Source organism: Hyalella azteca, unplaced genomic scaffold (assembly GCF_000764305.2).
Source record: "Hyalella azteca isolate HAZT.00-mixed unplaced genomic scaffold, Hazt_2.0.2 contig5032, whole genome shotgun sequence".
Taxonomy (NCBI): Eukaryota; Metazoa; Arthropoda; class Malacostraca; order Amphipoda; family Hyalellidae; genus Hyalella; species Hyalella azteca.
In genome coordinates this window covers 22,506-44,997 of record NW_025935237.1, presented here as the reverse complement: position 1 = coordinate 44,997, position 22,492 = coordinate 22,506, and the positions used below count along the sequence as shown (strand labels likewise).

The window sequence follows — 22,492 nt, the reverse complement described above, 5'->3', positions numbered from 1 at the left end:
AGTGTGACGTAGCCATAAATTATGACGTAACCATAAATTTTGACGTAGCCATAAAGTGTGACGTAGCCATAAAACTGAGGGGCGTCGCAGGGCTCTTCGTTGATGCGGAAGAAGATGAAGCGTCTAGACGCGCCGTACTGAGCGCTCCTGTCGACAAAGACTGCTTCAGCTTCAGCCTCAAACCTTCCCTCCTTAGGGACGGCTATCTTCAGGGTATGTTGCTATCTTTTCTTATCTGTATCCTCAAGACTTATCTGTACCTCAAACCTTCCCTTCTTAGGGACGGCTATCTTCAGGGTATGTTGCTATCTTTTCTTATCTGTATCCTCAAGACTTATCTGTACCTCAAACCTTCCCTCCTTAGGGACGGCTATCTTCAGGGTATGTTGCTATCTTTTCTTATCTGTACCCACAAGAGGGTATCGCCATCTTTTCTTATCTGTACAACAAGAGGGTATAGCCATCTTTTCTTATCTTTATCTATATCCTCAAGAGGGTAACGCCATATTTGCATATCTGCATCCTCAAGAAAGTATTACCATCTTATCTGTATCCTCAAAATTGGATTGGCTTTTTTTCTTCACGGTATTTTACTTCTTCCTTTATCGTACTCATTATCAACTATCTTTACTTTCTGCACCTGTTTGTAATTTCGCTCGACTTAGTTTTTTAAATTATTGTTTGTATCTGCACACTAAATTCTTTTACAACTTCCTGCTTCTTTTTTTCATCTTGTTAACTTTTTATAAGACTCTTTGAGTTCAGGTCAATCGTAAAGAAGCCAACTGACGTAGAATACACTTGAGTTCGTCATTGATTCATTAAAAATTTTTATTCACTACCTGAGTTTGTTGCATACTTATCCGTGTTAAAAGAATGATTGAACTTTTTGCTTAAAAACTTGATGTTTTTAGTTAAAAAATTACTCCATACCAGCTAAAAATGCGTTACGAATGATAGCTATCAGATCTTAGATACGTGATTGCAAGTTAGTGACCGCTTATTAATGTTGACTGCATCAATAAACAAAATAAGGAATTTAAAAGCAAAGAAAACGCCAAGAAAATTCACCATATCGATATTGAAAACGTTTCGGAGTCCAGCTCCATCATCATTTCGACTAAACTAAAATGAATAAAATCACTTCAAAAGTCAAAATTCAAAGACAGACATACAACCTAAACAAGACCTAACATTATATCGAAATAAACAGGACTAGTTATGAACAACTTAGTCCTAGGGGGACGACAAGAATATAAAATCCTAGCAATTTACTATTTCCAGATTATATGAGCTTGTATTTTATATTCTTGTCGTACCCCTAGGACTAAGTTGTTCATAACTAGTCCTGTTTATTTCGATATAATGTTAGGTCTTGTTTAGGTTTTATGTCTGTCTTTGAATTTTGACTTTTAAAGTGATTTTATTTTTTAGTTTAGTCGAACTGATGATGGAGCTGGACTCCGAAACGTTTTCAATATCGATATGGTGAATTTTCTTGGCGTTTTCTTTGCTTTTAAATTCCTTGTGAACTTGCGATTTAAGCAGACTAATGATATAAGTACTTAAACAAAATAACATTTGCATCATTAACTTGCGCCTGATGATTTAATTATCATCGTCGTTGAATGGTCGATGTTGTTATAGTCTTCAGATTTGTCGCTTGTTTGTATTTATCGTCTAAGGCTTCTGTAAACATTTATTGTTCACTCTGAAAAATTAGCGAGATTTTTTCCAAATAGCGATACACCTCTTAGATTTTTGTGGATCATCCTGACCCAGTTAGTCCGGCTATAGGGCATATCAGTGCAACGTTTGCTCTTGCGGTCACTATTTATATTTTATACTATACTATACCATATCACTATTGCTCTTGCGGTCACTATTTGGACAATATGACACATATTTTCTGGGTGACAATTATATGGTCCATTCATACCTTAAAATTATCGTTAGTGTTGAGTGTTCCTTTATAATTTATTTATATATTGTAATCCGCGTGCAAATGGTGTTACCTAATTTAAAAAGCTCGACTAGGTAATTTGCTCCGACACTATGCGAAATTCTTTAAAAAAATCAAATTTCAAGATAATCAGGAGAAAGGTTTTGAAAGAACTTGGTTTTAAATTATTTTCAATAATCAGCTTGTGATTGCAGTGTGAAAACTTCAGCTAAATTTTCAATGCGTGAAATCTGTGCGCATTCCTTGTTTTACAGAATTCCTGTGCATCTTTTGTAGACAATGTAAGTGTTAAGTGGCCTTGGTTTGCTCATGGATAATGCGGTATGATTACATATTTTCCGTACTAAAGGACGAGGCTCCTGACATGCATTTTTCTCTGAAATGAAAATGTAAAATTTAATATTAACAAGATTATTACAGAATTTTTATAGTTGTGCCAATTTTACATAATTTTTTACTACTTACGACTGTTTTAAAAGTGAATATGTGACGGTATCAGATTTTCTTTGTGAGTGATTGAAGTTCTGCTTTGAATTAACGAATTAAATGAGCTTTAGCTTTGTACTTTAATTTGTATAGGGAAGTTAAATTTGGTTTCCTACACGACACAATCCATCAAAATTGCTTTATTTATATGTACTCGTACACTCGGTAAGTTACCTTATGAAGAAATAATCTCTCAGGTTATGCCAATATTTGGTCTACAGACGAAAACAAAATATTTATTCAAAACTGCTAACAAGAACATCCAGAAGAAAATCAACATGTGTGCTGATCTAGGATTGTAATGTGGTGTGATGTTTAAGTCTTCATAAATATATTTTTCTTATTGAATATATTTTAAGGTATTTACTGTGCATTATCGTGAAAAGCCGCGAGAAACTACCGTTTTCTTCTCCTATCCATTCATACTCATCTTTTCCATCGCACTCCTGAGCTGGCAATGTAGTAGGTTGCATCATGATGGGGCGTTCATTCAAAAATTAACGTTGGAAAAGTCGCTAAATTTTCCCGTTTTAATTTAAAACGCACAGAGGATTTAAAGAGTGCCTCTGCACTATTATAAATAATAAATAAGATTTAAAGCGTTGAAATGTGAATGGAAAAGTTTGTTAAGGGGAGCGTCTACCCTAAAAATTATCTCGGCTATTTACAGTCGGATCACTCTGAAACTTGGTACAAATATGTAAAATGGAAAAAAACTCGCATTTTGTTCGTGTGAATTTTTTGAAAAAAATGAAAGAAAACGTGAAATTCTTAGAAAACGGCTATAATAAGGGGTACTGAAGAAATGGATCTAGTCCTAGGATTTCCAAGCTACAACATCGAGACACATATCATTCGATGCTTGAGGTCTTCATCTACAAAATGTTCATCCTCTCAATGTAGCATAGATACCAAACTAAACGTTTCTGGAGCTTGATTCCACTCAAGGATGATGGGAGCAACTACATGCGTGCCTCTCCCTACAAAGCCCGGAGGCACACTGAGCTACACCTCATAGAAACACTGTATTTGTAGTGCTGGGCAGCGAATTAGCTCCTATATAATTACTGAAATAACTCTCCCCCCGCCCCCCTTTCATGAAGTGTCGTGAACGTACAAATCAACGTGCAGAGATGGTAATGGTACCGTTGGATAGCTCAGAATGTCAGCTTTAAGATGAGACTAAACACGTAACTGCAGCACAACTAGAGTAGACACTATATTTAAAGAGCTCAGCAGCTAATTAGTTCCTATCTAATTACTTAAAGAACTCCCCCACCCGCCCCCCTTTCATGAAATGTCGTGAAATCATAAATCAACGTACAGATATGGCAGTGGTACCATTGGATAGGGCAGAATGTCAGCTTTAAAATGAGTATAAAAACCGAATAAGTGAAAATTTTCAATTTTAGGGTAGACGCTCCCCTTAAGGAAAATATTGAAATTTAACGGAGTTATGCGCTGTAATTGGCGTCAGAAGTTTCCATCAAAAGTGAACGCAAAAAATGTCGAACTTGTTATGTACCGGAAAATGAAATTAGATAAGAAGGACGAAGGTTAATGAAGCAACTAAGGGTACTGAGATAAGTAAGCGTGTTGCATGACTGCACTCAAGACTCGTAGCATTTTCACTCGTCTCAGTTCTCGTAATTCGAGGATCGTGAATACATGTGCATTTCTCTAATATTTGATATTTTATTGATGTATCACAATATAAATAGTTTGTTATTTCTACACAACGAGTGTCCGATGTGAGTTTTTGGTTGTCAATTACGGTTCAATAGATTCTCGTGTATTTTTTTGCACGAGATTTTTTTTTTAACTTATGTCAATTCATATTGTTTGTCAACATTATTAAGCGCGCATGTTGAACGATCTACCGAGGATGTGTTTATTTGTATTGCTCTCACAACTTCAAACCGGATATATTTCCTTGCAATTATTTGGAGGAATATTGCAGACCAAAACCTTCATTCGAAATTCTGGAATTCTGTTGAACGATTTCCGTTGTACAAAAGTTGATTTATAGGTAAAATTTAACCGCTCTTTTGTCTTCTATCTGCGAAGCTCTTTTGATTTAAGTTAGCTTAGTGTAATAAATTCTATTTGCTGGTATCTACGAACATGAATGTTTATTTGTGTAGCGTGCCAGCTGAATTATTTTTTCGTTAAGTAGTCTTCATGTACAGTAGGTATTGAGGTCGGATATTAAAATGCGTTTCCGGTAAATGATTATAAAATTTACAACCAATGTTTGCATAAAACTCATTTGGAGAAATTTGCTGTGTTTACAAGAAAAAATAATGTTTTGCTCTGACTTTCGTGTCTTGTTTGTGTTTGTGGCTAAGTCGTGTGGTGATTGTTGTAATTTATATCATGTAAAATGTTGATTGTCTATATATATATAACATGTTTCAGCTCCTAATTGTTCACGTCTCGTTCCCTCTTTTTGTTCAACTTTGTGTATTGGACCGCTTGTCTTATGCAACATCCTTTCCTCTGTTTTACATTATTTCAATTATGCACAATTTAGATTGTTTTTAGACCGTTATTTGTAGTATAAACGATTTTAAAAACAATAAATTTTAAAAAATACAGACATTCCCAGTAACTTTGCTCTTTGAAATAGGTCATTCATATCCATATAATTTATTATATTTTATTCTAACTATAACTACATCTTTTCATATATATTCTCGTATGGAATCGGCAAATTAATTTGGTTGGTCGTCGCTTGTTTTATATTCCTGGTAGTGTTCAATTATGTTTTATCATGCTCGCAATTTCTAAAGAGTTGAGTCCGGCCGTGAGTAAATAAACCATTTTTTTGTAGAAAGAAACAATGTGTTGAAACATTTTATTTCAGAGTGTTCAAAAGCGGACAACCCGGGTTTACTGGCTCGTGGTCTTCATGTCGACAGGACATTTCTTAAAACCCATCAACATGAAAAAAATGTTTCGGTGTTTTCTGATGAATGTATTTTACTCAGTCATTCCCTGCACCGTCCTGTCTGGTTTAAATAAAAACGCACTTTGAAGTTCGCCGTTTGTGTTCTCTATTGTAATTAAATTTGAAGTTTTCCTGCTAAATTTAAAAAATAAATTCTTTAACCTCTATCTGTCACCAGTGAACTCGTAGCGCAGTTTATGCTCCTATTTATTTGATTTATATTTTTTATGTATAAAAAGCAATAGACATGTGAAGCACGTATTTAAAAGAAGTTAATCCGTTTTTGTTGTGTTTTTTCTCATTTCATTGAAGACAGACATGCATTTTTCGCTCGAACAAAATCTTTCTATGTAATTTTCACATTCAAAAGTCATATAAAAATGTTTTATTTATCTTAATCTCAGCTATCTAAAACTTTGCTGCTCTTAATGTACTTTTTTTCTTAATCTCGCATTATGATTCATCCCTAAACTTGAGTTTTCAAACAAGAGGCTGCAATATAATTAATAATCAATGAAATCAATTTAATAACTAAGATTCTTATCTTCATTTGTGTTTTCTGCCTTTTGGTTTCAATTGCTCGTAAGCCTCCTACAACTCTCCACATTCTGATACGTGAAGGTTATTCGTTTTCATTTAATTTTGGTTTCGGTTTTTTGAACGATATTGTTCTAAAACACCGTTAAGTTGTACAAACCACTGCCAGTGTTCATCAGAGAAATTAGCAAAACTTGGTCGAAATAGGTTTTCACTTTTTGCTCCTGAGTGGGTCATCTTAACCCAGTTTAGCTCGGCAAAATATCTTAATTATTGCTTTGCCCGATCCCTGCTCTTGCAGAGATCTAAGTTGAGAGATCAGAGGTCTAAATTGATGAAAGCTGATCACTATTTTCCCAATATTCACTTATTCAATTTTTGAGTGTGGCACACACACCGATCAAAAAAAAAACAGACCGTAGTTTCAGTGGCTGCCCGTCCCGTGAAATTCGGCCACGATGGATCGCATTTCACATGTTAACTTGAAAAAAATGGCGAAATAACTTTATTTCACATTGCGACCGGTCACCAAAACGCCGGTCCGACCGTTTTTTTCCCATTTTTAAATTCCCTCAAATTCACAGACATTTTCCTGCATGTCACATTCCACAGGCGGTCCCCACAACCCAGCACGCCGGCAATCACTAGTAAAGCTCCACGCCATGACAATCGAGGCCCCAATCACGCGCGTGATCAGCATTATTACAGCTGCCCAGGAGAACTCCCCCGTCTACGTGTCCCAGGCACTAGAGAAAGTCCTCGAGATATTGCGATCCAAAGAACTTTATTCTCCTCAGCTTGTGTCCAGCAATGAAGCTCCTAAATCTGTGTCTGCCGATCCCGTGGCGACAGACTTGTTGGGCGCTCTACTATCGGTGAGTCATGCGACTTTTTTTCCAATTGAATATACATATAATGAAGTCAAGTTTACCATGCAAGCCATTGAATTAATCTACGATTATGAACCATGTAACATCGAAAGCTGTATTAAAATTTTTACGATTTACCCATTCGGTATAGTTTGTTCCGTGGAAATTAACCCGTAATTCACTGTTCAGAATAGTCAGAGATTAAACTGGTATTTACCTTTAGTGAACTACAGTGATATTATCTGTGTTTTCCAAGGATTTAACCGATTGGGACTATCATAGGCCGTTATAGATTATTTACCAATTATTTCGTTGATCAGGTTTAAGCATTTCCCAAAAAATTGTTCTCTCAAGTTATGGAGGAAGCTGAAATTTTCTACGAAGTTGAAACTTTCAGGATAAATGCATTTATCATGATGAATATGTATATATCCCTAAAAATGTGTATTTTTCAGGATAGCACTATTTTTTAGGATACGTGTATTTTACCGAATAAGTTTTTTCAGGCAATGTGAATTATTTTGGATGAGTTTATTCGTCAGACTAAATGTGTTTTTCAGGACTTTTTTTGTGTAAGTTTCTATTATATTCCTATAATATATGTATATTTCCATACGTATATTAATCATATATTCATAAATATATATTGATATTCACAGCATTCTCCGACACCGCTGACATCAGGCAGACGGAGCAGCAGTGACCACGGCACCAGACACCAGTCAACCCGCCCCAGTCTGGCGAGTTTACCGCAGCCCGCGGCTGGCGAGATCGTCGAGCTGCTCGCTACAGACAACGCGTGGAGCTTCGACGTGTTGCGTCTTGAGCAACTCACAGAGAAAAGGTGAGTGCGTGGATTCAATAAACAGGGAAAGGTGAATATATGAACGCCAGTCAGCTAAAAAAGGTGAACATATGAACGCCGATCACCTAAAAAAGGTGAACATATGAACGCTGATCACCTGCTTGAGTCAAGATTGAAAGCTAAACTTAGAGATATAAATGTTTTGTGACCATTTGAATGTTCATATTTTGTGAACTACTAACTTAGCCACGATAACTGCAATATAACGGTTTTTATGGTTTTAAAACCATGAAAAACCGTTATATTATGGTTTTAAAACCATGAAAAACTTTTATACTCAATCCATTTCTACACTAGGCCTCTGGTATGGCTAGGCCTGAGCCTGATGTGCCAAATGAACGTCCCCGCTACCCTGAATTGCGATGAACAGACCCTACAGAACTGGTTAACCCTCATCGAGGCTAACTACCACTCAGACAACTCTTACCACAACTCCACCCACGCTGCAGATGTGCTGCATGCTACTACCTACTTCCTGCAGAGACCTCGTATCGCAGGTAGGATTTGTAATTTGTTTGTTTGCGTATTTTATTGCAAATATTACTTCTATGTGAAATCTGTCTTCATATCTGCTTATAACTTTCTTTTTTGCTCATTTTCTCATTTATGGAAAAAATGCACTATTATGCTTGCAATGTTCGTCCGTCCGTCCGTCTGTCTGTCCGTCCGTGACTTCACGTTTTCGTCGACGAGAAAATGCGCTCTCTGTCACTCACTGCAGTGAGCACTGAGTTATATTTTCTTCGATTGAGAGTTTACGCCATGTTTCTTTAGATCCATTTTGTTACGTATCAGATGAAATTCATTCGTGGAAGCATCGACGATTAATTTCGGCTTGTTTCTTTCTAATATTTAAACAATAATATGTTCATCATCTAGAGCATCTTTATCTCTATTTTGTGACCTCACATATGGTGTCGCTCGACAAACAATATTTCTATCGATGGATAATTTCAATCTCAAGATAAATTTCTCATCTTAATACGTGAATTAAATTATTATTTTATTTCCATTTATACATAAGTTACTTTTGAACATAACTTTTCTGCGTTATAGGGCTGCTAGACCCCCTAGACGTGGCGGCTTCAATGATCGCCGCGGTTGTGCACGACGTAGACCATCCTGGCAAGAATAGGTTAGTCTTAATTACTCTAGATTGCTTTACATTATTCAGGGGGACAGTAAAGTGTCATCGAGCGGTTCTGAAAGTACAAGTTAGCCTTGCCCACTCTAAAAAAAATTTTTATTGTTTAGGGTGACAGAATAATCTGTCATTTAGTGGTACTGATTCTTCGGATTTTATGCGTATTTTCGTGATAGAGTGCCAAATTTTTTGGCCTTTATTTGAAACGAAAATATTCAAGTGCTGATTGTTATCACACCTAATTACAAATTGTAAAAGTACACTCGGCTATCTACTTTATATATAATATAATTCAAAGCATTTGCGTACTGCTAAACCGTTACTAATGAGTACAGTTACACTGCGTACTTCTTATGAATGTCTACGTTACCATATAAGGGAGAGCATTCTTTGGGCCGGTTGCTTTTCTCATGTGAATTGGTGAATTCACCGATAAATTGTACGAATCAAATTTAATCAATATAAAATTATGTCTTATTTTAAACGTATTTTGGCTTATGGGAATGAATTTATTTGCAGTGCATTCCTATGCAACACCAACAACGAACTGGCCATCTTATATAACGACACGAGCGTGCTGGAGTCTCATCACTCGGCGCTCTCGTTTAAACTTACGCACACTGACGCTCGGGTCAACATTTACAACGGTCAGTGACACCAGCGCATCGTTTAAAATTAAATTATCTGGAAATAATGCTCGGGTCAACATTTACAACGGTCAGTAAGACCAACGTGTCGCTAGGTTTAAATCCTCCTCCAAATTAGTAGATATTTTAAGTTGTGTGGCTATACGCAGTTTAGTAGCCATTGGAAATATCTCTGAATATTAAATTTTTCTTCTTTAATTTATATCGCTACTAAGTGTTATCTTCGTTGTAAAATTCTCTAATTTAGAACCGGTTTAAAACTTTTTTGAAGGCTAAACAATTTTTATTTTTTGTGTGTTTACCCTGCTACGTTTACATTTACAAAAATTATAAAAAGATGAGTTTTTTCAACGCCTTGTGTGAAAATTTGTGTTCCAATTGCCGAATGACTTTTTCTCTTCCGTACAATGACTTTCACTCTGCCGAATGACTTTCACTCAGGACTTGACCGCGACACCTACAAAGAGGTGCGCAAGAGCGTCGTCGACATGGTCCTGGCTACTGACATGACCAAACATTTCGAACATCTTAGCAAGTTCGTCAACATGCTCGACAAATGCTCAATGACGCGCGACGAAAATGGCCAGTTCGAGGTGAGTAGCTTCCTATAAAAATTAAAGAACCGTTATATCTAAAAATGGTTATGAGTTTGTAGCTTCATCAGCCAATAAATGACGGAATTTTGAGCTAGAACCACAAATAACAGACGAGAAATTGGCTGCTACTTATACTTAGGCAGCTACGCGTATTTAAGCGAGTTTTAATATAACAGCGCTAGTTGCTAAGAACCCACTAAATATAAACTCAAGTTTCAGTGAAGAAAAATTAAGTTATTTCGAAGTAAGATTTTATCTAATACTATTTTTTGTAGTTCATATATCTTTTAACCTCTCGGTCATCTCAGTGGCGGGTGGTTCACACTTCTTTATATTAAAATGTGATCACTTGTTAAGTAAGTTAAATGTTAGTTTCAATATCCTTAGAGTGTATCGGTTGACCAATCATTGAGGTAAATTTCAATTAAATTTGGGCATTATTTTACGATTCAGACAATTTTTACCTATCTTATTTGACTCTGATTGTGAATTTCGTGACACATTCTTGATGTAAACATAATATACATATATTAGGTACCTATTTAGCTGTAATATTCAATATAGATTATAAGTAAGTATTTTACTGATTTTTAGAGCCACTTTTTTTCTTAACCTAAAATTAACGCATTCCCTTGCTTAACTTATTCTTGGTAGTTGCATGTTTTTATTTGAATGCGGTTGCTGCTGTTTGAAATTTTAATGCCTTATTTATAATGTCGATATAAAATCTTGTTATGCCAGTACTACTACTGTTCAGAAGAAAGTATTCTTCAATAGAAAATAATTTTTTAAACATATTCTAATTATTATAATATAATGATAAAATCTTTAATCAAATATATTGATTAAAGCACAACAGAAGCACAACAGACTGTGCTTCTCAGTCTAACATTTATTTGTTAATTAATATTATTAAAACATATTTAATCAAAAATTTATTAATTTAATAATATTGTCATGATAATCTATTCAATTTAATTTATTGTATTCTTTGATATAATATCTATTTATTATAATTGGTAAAACACCTTTTTTAATATATTTTATTTTCTTTTTTGTCCGATTTTCATTTATTTATTAATTAATATTCTAATGATGACATCTCTAGTCAGATTTATTCTATTCTTAAATCAATCGAATTCATTTATTTATTGTAATTTTAAGGATAACATATTTAATCGAATTTATAGTATTATTGAATCGAACATTCATTCATTTGTTTATTTATTAATATTCTAATGCTAACAAGACGGTGGGTGAGACGCCAAACGTGGCCTATACTATTCTTGAATCGAACATTTATTTATTAGTATTTTAATGATAATATATTTATTCGATTTAAATTTTTAATAGATGATAATTAATTTATCGTAATCTTGAAATGAATATTCATTCATTTGTTTATTTATAAATATTTTAATGCTAACAAGACGGTGGGTGAGACGCTAAACGTGGCCTATACTATTCTTGAATCGAACATTATTTATTAGTTTATTTATAAATATTTTAATGATAATATATTTAATCGATTTAAATTTTTAATAGATGATAATTAATTTATCGTAATCTTGAATTGAATATTCATTCATTTGTTTATTTATAAATATTTTAATGCTAACAAGACGGTGGGTGAGACGCTAAACGTGGCCCAGCTGAGCACGGTAGAGAACCAGCAGATCATGCGTCGTATGCTGATTAAATGTGCTGACATCAGCAACCCGCTGCGCCCCCTCAACCTTTGTCGGGAGTGGGGCCATCGCATCGCCAACGAGTACTTCTCTCAGGTAGGCTGCTAACTGCTTGCTATTTTTTTGTATAGTAATAATTATATATATATAGTAATAATTATATATATTGTAATAATAATTTATATTAATAATTATATATTGCAATAATTCTCACTAGTATGTTTCTTACTGCTCACTATTTTTAGTAATAATTCTCGCAAGTAGTATGCTCAGTGCTTGCTATTTTTTGCGAGCGTAATTCTGTTTTTACGAGCATTTTTAGAGCCTTTAAATTTTGGTAAACGTGTATGGTCGTATCGTTGGAATCGTGATTACACGTTGTGCTGGAATTTATTTCAATGCATTCAGTGATAATATTATTACAGTAAACTTTTCATACGACTGTCATTGCCACTTTTTAAATTACCAGAGGTTCTGTTAACAAATTTCTAGTTAATGATGAAATTTTGATGAGTTTTGTTCCGTAGACACAAGAAGAAAAGCGACTGAAAATTTTTCAGTTTATTACATTGACAATATTGGTACAGTAAACTTTCATACGACTGTCATTGCCACTTTTTAAATTACCAGAACACTCCCATTGCATTACCAGAGATTCTGTTAACAAATTTCGAGTTTATGATGAAATTTTAATGAACTTTGTTTCGTAGACACAAGAAGAGAAGCGACTGAACTTGCCGATCGTGATGCCTCAGTTCGACCGCGCCACGTGCTCTATACCCAAGTCCCAGATCGGCTTCATCGACTTCTTTATCTCCGACATGTTCGAAGCCTGGGATGGTCAGTGACGAGTGTTTTTAAATCTCAAGTATTAACAATTATTTAAAATATCCGTGTGAAATTATTAATTGCAATTTCAGCAAAAATTTAAAAGCTAAGCAAATGGCAAGCAAATTCACCAAATCGTCATTGAAAACGTGGATGGAGCTTATAATGGAACTGGTTTCCGAAACGTTTTCAGTGAATATATAATGAATTTACTTCTCGTTGTCTTTGCTTTTAAAATCTGAGTGCGAACTGATCAGCTAAACTTCCTGTCTCTGATATACATAAGGGATGAGCAGGTTATACTGAACCTGAGTTTATAGAACATATGGCCGGATGGTACTTAGAAATTAGCTGGATAAAATCAGACGCTTACTGATTGAGTAGTATCCACTATGCAAATTTATTCATTTTTAAATAACTATGCGATTGAGTCCGTAAGAACGCAATATTATTTTGAATATTTCATTATATAGCCTGTTTTTATCGATCATTATCTTTGTGTTTTTAAACTTATTCTAATATCTTTAGTCAGCGGAACTCATTGGCATCTTAAGTCACCTAGGCTTGCATCAGTGGAACGAAACCGAAGCAGCTGTTGCGTATGTGCAACCTCTTAGTCTTTTTATGCAATTTTAAAGAATTATCAATAGTTTTCATCATTTGAATACGCGCTCTGGTATACCATCACATCAGCAAAGCTTCCATCAGTGGAACGACACCGATGCAGTTGTAGCGTATCTTAAACCGCATGTTGTTTTTTCCAGTAATTTCAAATAATTAAATAATTAAACATTTTTGTTAACATTGGCAGCCCTCGCGGACATCCCCGAGTGCATGGCGCACCTGCGCTCAAACTACGACTACTGGCAGGAGCGGCAGAGGGAAGAACAGGAGTGCCAGAGTGCCAACTGTCCTCCCTCTGGTGGCACCGCCACAACTCCCCTCAAGGAGGAGGAAGAGGAACTCGAACCCCTCGATCCCCGCACAACCCCCGATAAAAAAGAATAAGAACTGCGAAACTGGGGTTTTTCGAACTAACTTCTCGTACAGGAGGCGTACTGTCGAAACTCGCTTAACGTTCACGGAGCGACCTAGGTACACGAAGCTGACTAAGTACGCGTGGCGGCTGATTTCGCGTTTGTGATTGGTGGGTTTAGCTAGAAAAGCCGTCAGTGATTGGCTGACCGAGTCACGGACTTCTAACTAACTATTTTTCATAATATGACGCCTTGTTCAGCTCTGTTTTGGTGTTACTAATGAATACGCAGTCATCGACGCGCGGTGAAGGCACGTGTGAAATTTCACTGAATGTTTAAGATCCTTTAATGACTATTCTTAATGTTCTTACATCGTATCAAACTAATCTTTATTATAAGCTCAAAGGTTTCAACTGAAGCATAAACTGAAGTGTGTTAAGTAGCAAGAGGAAAATCTTGTGAACGTACAAAGAATTAACACCAAACTGATGAATGCTCGTGCTACACAATGATAAATAGATGATGATTTACTGCTGTAATCATCACACTAGTTAACTTACCTCGCTGTGATGATTAACTCAATGATCATTAGTGTCGAGAACTGAGCACACTTTAAACTATTTAATAATTATTCTTGAATAATTTTTTACTATCAGAAGCCTAAGTATGGTAAGTTGTCTCTTAGTATAGAGATAATATCAACGTGTTTTCCAAGTCGTCTTCAATAACAATGTTTTTAACTTTGCTTATGTGGGCGATTCGTGCTTTAAATTCAGCACTCTTAGTTCTTTTTAGTAAAGCCTTGCACAGTGTTCTTGCATTTTATGTAAATTGAGCGTCTAGACATGCAATGTAGTCTGGAGTTTGTGTAGAATAAACTTTTTTGTGTATCTTCTGGTGCAATTATTTGTTTCTTCATTTGCTGTATTCTAAAGTTAGTTTCATTCCTGTAGAAACGGGAAGTAGAAAACAGTTGGGGTTGAATTGATTTACTCAACCGAATTTTAGCCTTCGTCTTCATATCAACCATTGCATTTAGAAGACCATTTCTGCTGGTCCTCCTTCAGGTATGCTTTCGCCCTGGTGCTGCAACTTTATATTTACAGTGTATGTTTTTAAATGCCATCTTGTCTCCGTATATTTATGTGCCATGAACGGATTACTTAACGTCGTCGTTCACTCGAAAAGACAATGATTAAAATGCCTACATGACTTTCAACATTTTAAATGATTTTTGATGGCCTCTAATTAGGTTTGAATGATAGGCAGGAGCTTCCAAGGATTTTTTCATTTCTAAGACAACTTTCACTGATGACGGATGAATAAAGCCTCCAACAGAAGATATTTTTATTTTTTTAAGCGGCTGTTTTAAATAAAAAAGTTTTACTGTAATAATATTTCTGACATTTGCATGTCATTTGTTAATTTGACGAATGAGAAGTTGATTTAATTCGATGATGCCAACTATCGTAGTGCTAAAGCATTTTTTAAATCAAACATCGTGGCCAAACTTACGTAGCTTAGGTTTTTTGAGTACAAAGCAGCACATTTATTTATCGCTCTCATCACTGATGCTAATTACCATTCTACATCCAGTTACCAACCGCTTCAGCTTTCATTACCTACAGTTCAAAATTTAATTATTAAATTTTTCTATGGGTTACTATTTGCTCAGGATTATTGTTATTAAAATTTTTGAAAAAATTACGTATTTTATGCGATTCTGAGCGTCGAAACCCAAGAGTAAGAGAGCAAACTGATATTAGCTCGGGGATAGTTTATTTATTCTTGATAGACGAGAATCTTCCAACTCACATCTGTATTATTTCCTGAGAAAATGGCTTTCATTTGACCGAAGCATTTCATGCTTATATAGACGTAATCCAAGGTACCTAAATATATTAGAACTTCGTACAAAGTAGTGGTTCCTTGCTCCCATAGTTTTGCAATTAATGTCATGCACGAACAATGCTATTATTTAATGATACTAAGACGTTTCCGGAAAATGCGTGCCATGTTCTAATTTCTTACCATTTATTAACAATTATTTAGTTGCTGTATCGGAATAAATTACCAAATTTACGATATATGTAAGTGGCATGCATAAGCCGTTCACATAATTTTTAGCAGCAAATCATTTATTGCTTTGAATGTTTTTTTTTTTTTTTTTTGAGTAGACAAATAAAATCTTTCAGTCCCGCATTTATTCACTATTGCCGCTTATGAAGATCCTTATTCCATATGAATGAAGCCTTCGAAGACAAAGTAAAACCGCGGCAATGGTTCCTTATTTCACGAGCAATTCTTTAATTTATCACTCTTACAATTATTGTCTCTAATTTATCACTCTTATGATTATTGTCTTTAATTTATCACTCTTACTATTATTGTGCTAGTTTCACCCTCCACGTCATTGACGCTTGTCAGTGGATTTCTTCTTCTCTGTGCTGCGCGTATACGTCTTGCAAATATGACCGACACTGGACACTAGCATTGTTACGACCCAACTTATGATTACCTATGATGCCATATAAGTAACTTTACGTTTTAACTAATGCTAGACATACAGCACTATATGCTATTGAACCATTGTATCAAGATACTATCCAAAACAATCAATAGGCTAGAAGACAATTTTGGGACTGAGCCACGTTTCGGTGCTCTTTTCAAATTGTTATTACTGTGTATAAATATTCATAATGTAATAATTTAATAGCTGTTATCTTGCCAATCTCTTTCTATCAATGTACCTTTCTAATTAAGCTACTCAACGTTGTTGACGAAGTGTTATTACACTAGTGAAATTAATGATAAATAGATATTCTTGGTGCAAATTGTACCACTTCACGGAAAGTCATCGCGAAATCTTGTGTCCCTTAAGCCGGCAACAGCCGTAATTTTTTAATTGTTACTTTAACATTTACAGTGAAATGTTTTTTGGATGATTGTATACTGATTTCAATCGAGGTGTGTTCTTCAGAATATTAACAAATATGTTAGTGCCAAAATGAAACTTTCAATCTAGCTGCGTTGGAGTGCGCATATATCAATGCTCTGTTCAATCACAGGAATATTGATCTATTTAAATGCAACACAAATGATACATTCACTGCGTAAATTGCCTCAGCAAGTCAGCATCCTATAGTAAACTGGATTGAATTCTTTTTGAAACGATAGTTTGAAGTTGACTTTATCTGTTCCAACAGATTATTTCCGTTGCCTAATTTTCAGAAAGATCGAGGTAGCATTGTCAGGGTGATATGGTCGCACTGTTCGAAAACGTAGAACGGCCTGACGCGTATTTTAGTGACCGGCCTGCCCGGGAAATTAAACTCTATGTCGCCGTTTTTCTAATGTAACACAAGAATTCACATTCGTGAAAAACGGGGAAACGGTTTATTTTCACCTGGTGGCCGGTCAGACAGTTTTTTCGCCGTTATTTCGTACAGTGTTTGCTCAGTTCTTTGTATGAGGGATTTGTTGTTACGTGTATCCTATAATGTGTAGATACAGTACGAGTACGTAGCACTCGCATACGTCTCAAGTAGTTGCCGTACAAACCACTTAAATGATACTTACCGTGGCTGATCCTGCAAAGCTTTGATGTGATGTTACTTCTATGCAGGCGTAGCTGAACACATGTTACCTGATGTCTCCGACTTTCAGTGTCTTCTTGAGAGCCGCCAGCAATTTTATTCTCGACGTTGTTATGCGTAGGTAAATGGACTAGATTAGACTGAATTTGCACTCAAAATGAATAAAACAAAACTTCATTTCTTCTCGCCCTCATTTTTTTTCTCGTACCATGTAATCTTTCTGGTTGTTGATGAGAGTGACGGTGTTTGTATGTCGCCTTCGAGCAGCGCAAGAGCTTGCGGTTCTGCATTTTACGGCCAGATTCGCCCCGGTGGTAGATGAATTCTGGTCGACAATATCGATGTTAACTTCAGACTTAATTTGTTAGTGAGTTAGTATGTATTTGTTAACGAACAAGCCACTGCAAGCGCACGAGTTTAGCAACTCCGCTGCGCACTGATTTACCATGCCAAAGTTATTCATTCGTATGTGACGCAGGTTTTTTTACATATTGTAGCTATAGGAGCGCTACACCGCGTTGGAATATGAAGTGATTATAATTTACTTAATTAATTAACAATAATGTGCTTCTAACTTTTCCTGTGCAATATTATACGAGTATAGACAATGCCAAATTAGGAGCACTTTTTTAACTCTTTCCAGTTGCAGTTAATTTTTTAGTGACGGCATTAATGGTAGGGGTTTTCCCTCTACTTATTCTTGTTCCACACTCGCTACTCGTCGTGGGTTCCCACACCTGCTATGTGTTGTTCCTACACGTGGGTTAGGAACATAGTTACGAATACGTGTATGGCAAAGTTTATGATTGATAAAATTTCTATTTTGTGTTGTTCATGAATCTGTACACATAATGAAAAAAGGCGAATTGTCTACTTGCATGCAGTCGGCGATCAACTGCAATGACAAGTAACCTTTTTCTATCACGTCCTTCAATAGTCTGGGGTTGCACCTAATGAGTAGTTATTTGTGGTACTTAATTAATATCAGATTTTCTATATTCTTCAACTCAATTGAATTTCTACTCGTAGATAGATTGTTGATGTTAAGCATTTGTTATTTAGACGATCGTTAATGACAGACATTTTAGTGAGTAGAGTTCCTTCGTAACCTTGTATCATCGGAGAATATCTATATCTTCTAACTTTATAAAGCTTATCGTGTGAATTAATCTCATTCTATGATGTATTATAGGTTTTGTGGGAAACGTCTTCTATAAATTTGTGCCTAAGTGTAGTTTGGAGCTGGCTCCATTTTGTGTGTAACCTTTTCTTCCATCATCTTCTTCTTTCCTGGATGGAACTTATGGTGTGTCTAGATGTCTAAATATAAAATATAAGTCTATGAACTCTGTCAAGTGATTCTTTCTTTTGTCAAATTATCGTTGTACCGAACCAGGCATGAAAAATAGAATGTACGTTCGTCTTACCCACAATGTTTGACTTTTCCAGGGTTTAGATGTCGAAAAAAGGTGTTAATACTAGCAGAACCATTGTTCTTGTTGACTGTGTATTCCATAAAGTGCACGGAAAATACTATTGTGTCGCCAATTCAGTGAGTCAATTCTGATGTTGTGAATGATCCCTGATATTAGTGTATTGAACTGATTTTGAGTAAGCGCTCTGTGCCTTCATCATCGTATATTTATCTACTTCATCGCTTATGTACACTAGCCGCTGTTTATTCTCTTATCAATCATATTAGCGCTACATTAGTTGTTCCACATTTAAGATCGAGACAGGTTACTATATGTTTTCTATGCTCAATGAGTGACTCCATTCTTGAACTTCTTATCAGCCTGGCTAATCTTCGGTTTAAGTTTCTGATTTCATTTGCCGTACGTCTAGAGATTATTTTTTAATCTGAACAGTCAATTTTCTGCTAATTATTTCAGATATTTTCTTTAAAATCTAAGTTATTTTTTTCGTGTAAATAACGCATATTCTTTCACAGTATTTCAACACAATGTAGTTTGTCATCCAACTAGCAGAGTGTTCAATTGCATACTCAGTACCAGATCATTGTAAGGCCAGCCGCTCGTCATTGCTGCATGGTAGACAGGAATTTTGTTTATGGTAATTTGTCTTTAATTTTTGTATTTGTAGAAATACCAATTACAGTCTGATTTTATCCTCAATGTCGTTTCGTGTCTATATGTGAAGTGTAATATTTTTAACGCTAACAGCCATTTATGTCAGGCGCTTCAAACAATTTTATTCGCTTAAACTCTGTATATGGCGATAATTGCACACATTACTGGTATCATTTACACGTGAGTGCTATGTTAGGTTGTGTGCCACGTACATGAATATGTACAGAACACTATGCTCCATCTTGTGTATTCTTTGCCTGCATCTAAAGATTATAGTAAAAAATAGCTCTCTTCTTGCAAGTCCGACAGAGTCCGGTAGGGAAGTATGGATGATTTGAAGGGCACAGCATGTGAGGTGGGAATTATATTAGAATAAAAGTGTCGGCACCGAATAAGTAGGCCCATGGTCTGTTGCCGATTCCCGTACTTTTCGTGACTTGATTCCACAAGCGATCTGACCTGATCTTTCCATAACTGACGACTGTTTGAGATAGCTGCCGGACTTATTGCATGAGAGGTTAAGAGTGAGGGTATCTGCTCGTCTAGAGACAGCAATTTCAGTAGCTATGGAGACGCGATCGATAGAGCGTCGTGTGGTCGTGTACAAGACGTTAATTGAAACGCTTCGTTCTGCCATTAAAAAACACAAGGTTTCGGAACCATTTTAATTTTGACCTTCATAGTCATGTTTCAAAATTTGACACAATAATTGCGTTTGATTTGATCTATCAACTTTACCACTGAAATGAGGGCAGCAGTGATGTTGCAGTCAAATAAACGTTTAAATTAGCCGTCATTTAAACCGAAATGCATTTATCGCAACTTGGAGAAATGCAAACATTTTACAGGTTTGCGATGTGACCGCGAATTCATCCCAGAACTAAGTAATTGACGCGATCTTTAATGCAAGTTTTTGACTTTATGTCACCAGCTTGTTATAGGTGCCTATACACGGGGACAGTACTGGCCGCCAGTTGATCTGCAGCTTGAACTGTCCACACTATTGGCCTCGTGTATAGGGAGGGGTTCAGCCGCTTCAGTGGCATTTGCCCGAGACGCGGCTGAGAGGGACAACGATGTGTTGTTTTCTTCGCCGAACCGACAAGCGGCCAGTTGAGCTGATTCAGCCATGGTGAGAGCATCTGTACCGTTCTTGTAAAGCATCTTGGGTCAAGTGAATCTTGGCTCTTTCGAACGAGAATGGTTCTAAGAAGAACCTAACAAAGTGGAGTCCAGACTATGTTCAATTGTTCTTTGAAATATTCCAAAAATATGAACTAATGTGGAATGTTCGCCATGCTGGTTACTCCAACAAAATGTTGAGAGAAACGAGCATTTTGAAACTGAAAGAAGACCTTATTACTTTATTAGTCAGGGTTTAGTTGTTCCCGACGTTGCATTTTTAAGGGCTAGAATAAAGAGTCTAACAACAACTTACAGGCTCGAGTTACTGAAGGTGATCCCACTATCCATTTTCACAGACCTCATTCGACGGACGGGTTCTAACGACGCACTGGCGGGCGCGAATGAGAAGATATCGGCACATTATACTGTCCTCGTGTCTAATAAGCTTACTCGCCGGATAGTCACCAAGCGGCCGACATTTGCCAGATCTACTTGCCGCCTGCACTGTCCCCGTGTGCAAGCACCTTAATGTGTGTCACATTATTCGCAGGATGAACTACTTCAAGCACATGGTGACATGTCATCTCCATTACTGGGACGCTTCGAGGTATTTCCTTCATATTTTTGTTATGCCAACATTCTAGCAAAACTTGATGATGAATCAACCCTTTATACGCCTGCTTTACAGAAATTTCCTGCCAAGTTGGATTTAACGGATAATTCTTTTTGATCCTAAACTTTGGTGCGCCACGAACGATTGGCATTGTTTCCCTGCAGACTGAAGTTGACATACCTGCTCTGTCCTTCCGTCTTGACTCTCGATGCTTGGTTAGCTATTACAGACCTACATACGAAAAAAATATATGAAGAGGAACCGTACATGTTGAGGAAGATCATTACGTCATTGACACAACTGCGGCAATTCAAGTAATCACCTGTTATTTGTAAAAACTATGAAGAGAAATCTAGCCAGTTAGGAGAGATCGAAAAACTTCCTCAAATAACTGCTCTTGAACGATCTAAAAATCAACAGCGTCAAATAAGTTGTGTTTGCCGGCGGCTATGAAATTCTTAAAAATCAGCAGCTGTTGTCATATACATGTGTGACACATGACCTGAGTGAGGTCATTTAAGGGTGAGGTCATCATTAAGTAACACACGGGTAAGGTCATCAATACACATTTACAATTAATTTAAAAGTAACAACTCTTAATTTTTATTTGCGTATTAGACAAATATATCATAAAATTTTCAAGTGAGGTAATCTAACAAGGACAGGAAGTTAACAAACTATCTGAATGAAAAAAATACGACCCGCGCTGAAATATACGTTTCGGCGGAGCAAACGTCATCATAGTCATGGTTGAACTAGTATAAGGTTGACCCATGAGAAACTCATTTTTGCGGATGTAGTTTATTGTTCGACTGTGTGCAAAATTTCAGATCAATTGGACAGGTAAAAGTGGGTAAAAGTGTGTCAAATATCAGTTATAAGATGTGTAGCTGATAAAATTATTTTTTTAATATTTTTAATATTAAAAAAATATTTTTTTAAAATCATTTATATTATCATTTGATTCATGCATTGTCTCAAACTTAACGCAAGTGTGCAAAATTTCAGATCGATAGGATAAGTAGAAGTGTGTTAAATTTCGATTATAAGATTTGTAGCATACAGACAGACAAACAAGTAGTGAAGTTAAAAAGAAGTGTTGTAATAAAAACTGGCATTGAACGCGATCGTGTCCATTTGCAGATGTGAATCAATCAACATAAGCTTACTTGACGTATTTTCTGGTGAAAATTGAATTTTTCTGTTTTTACGTCGACTTAATCACATCTTTTCAATTGAAAAAAATTTACATTTGAGGCAAACCTGTTGTTATTAGTCCAGAAAATGATCGCCAGTTTCTGACACAAAAATATACCGTTATGTGTTTCGTATATAGCTACCGCAAATCAATTAAATTTTCCTCGGCCACGAGCCAATTATTTTTTAAGCTCTCGCCAAAACACAACATCTGTCATCAATTAGTTCCGACTGAACAAGTTCGTAACATTTATAAAAGAAATGAAGTTTGCTGACGCCTTAACAACGTTTAAACAGTTTGCCGTGTATATTTGTCAATGT

General features: G+C 35.9%; 1 protein-coding gene across 1 annotated transcript in view; it reads left to right on the top strand.

Annotated features, from left to right (window-relative positions):
* The window catches only part of LOC108674935 (high affinity cAMP-specific and IBMX-insensitive 3',5'-cyclic phosphodiesterase 8B), a 45,606-nt gene extending 26,130 nt beyond the window's left edge, over positions 1-19,476 (top strand). Inside the window, exons 11-20 of the mRNA XM_047880230.1 lie at positions 91-213; positions 6,549-6,811; positions 7,465-7,649; positions 7,968-8,167; positions 8,727-8,805; positions 9,334-9,461; positions 9,903-10,054; positions 11,680-11,841; positions 12,456-12,585; positions 13,385-19,476. Of these exons, the coding sequence (XP_047736186.1) occupies positions 91-213; positions 6,549-6,811; positions 7,465-7,649; positions 7,968-8,167; positions 8,727-8,805; positions 9,334-9,461; positions 9,903-10,054; positions 11,680-11,841; positions 12,456-12,585; positions 13,385-13,581 (1,619 nt within the window). The 3' untranslated portion in view covers positions 13,582-19,476. The remainder of the gene's footprint in view (positions 1-90; positions 214-6,548; positions 6,812-7,464; positions 7,650-7,967; positions 8,168-8,726; positions 8,806-9,333; positions 9,462-9,902; positions 10,055-11,679; positions 11,842-12,455; positions 12,586-13,384) is intronic.
* The last annotated feature ends 3,016 nt before the right edge of the window (positions 19,477-22,492 follow it).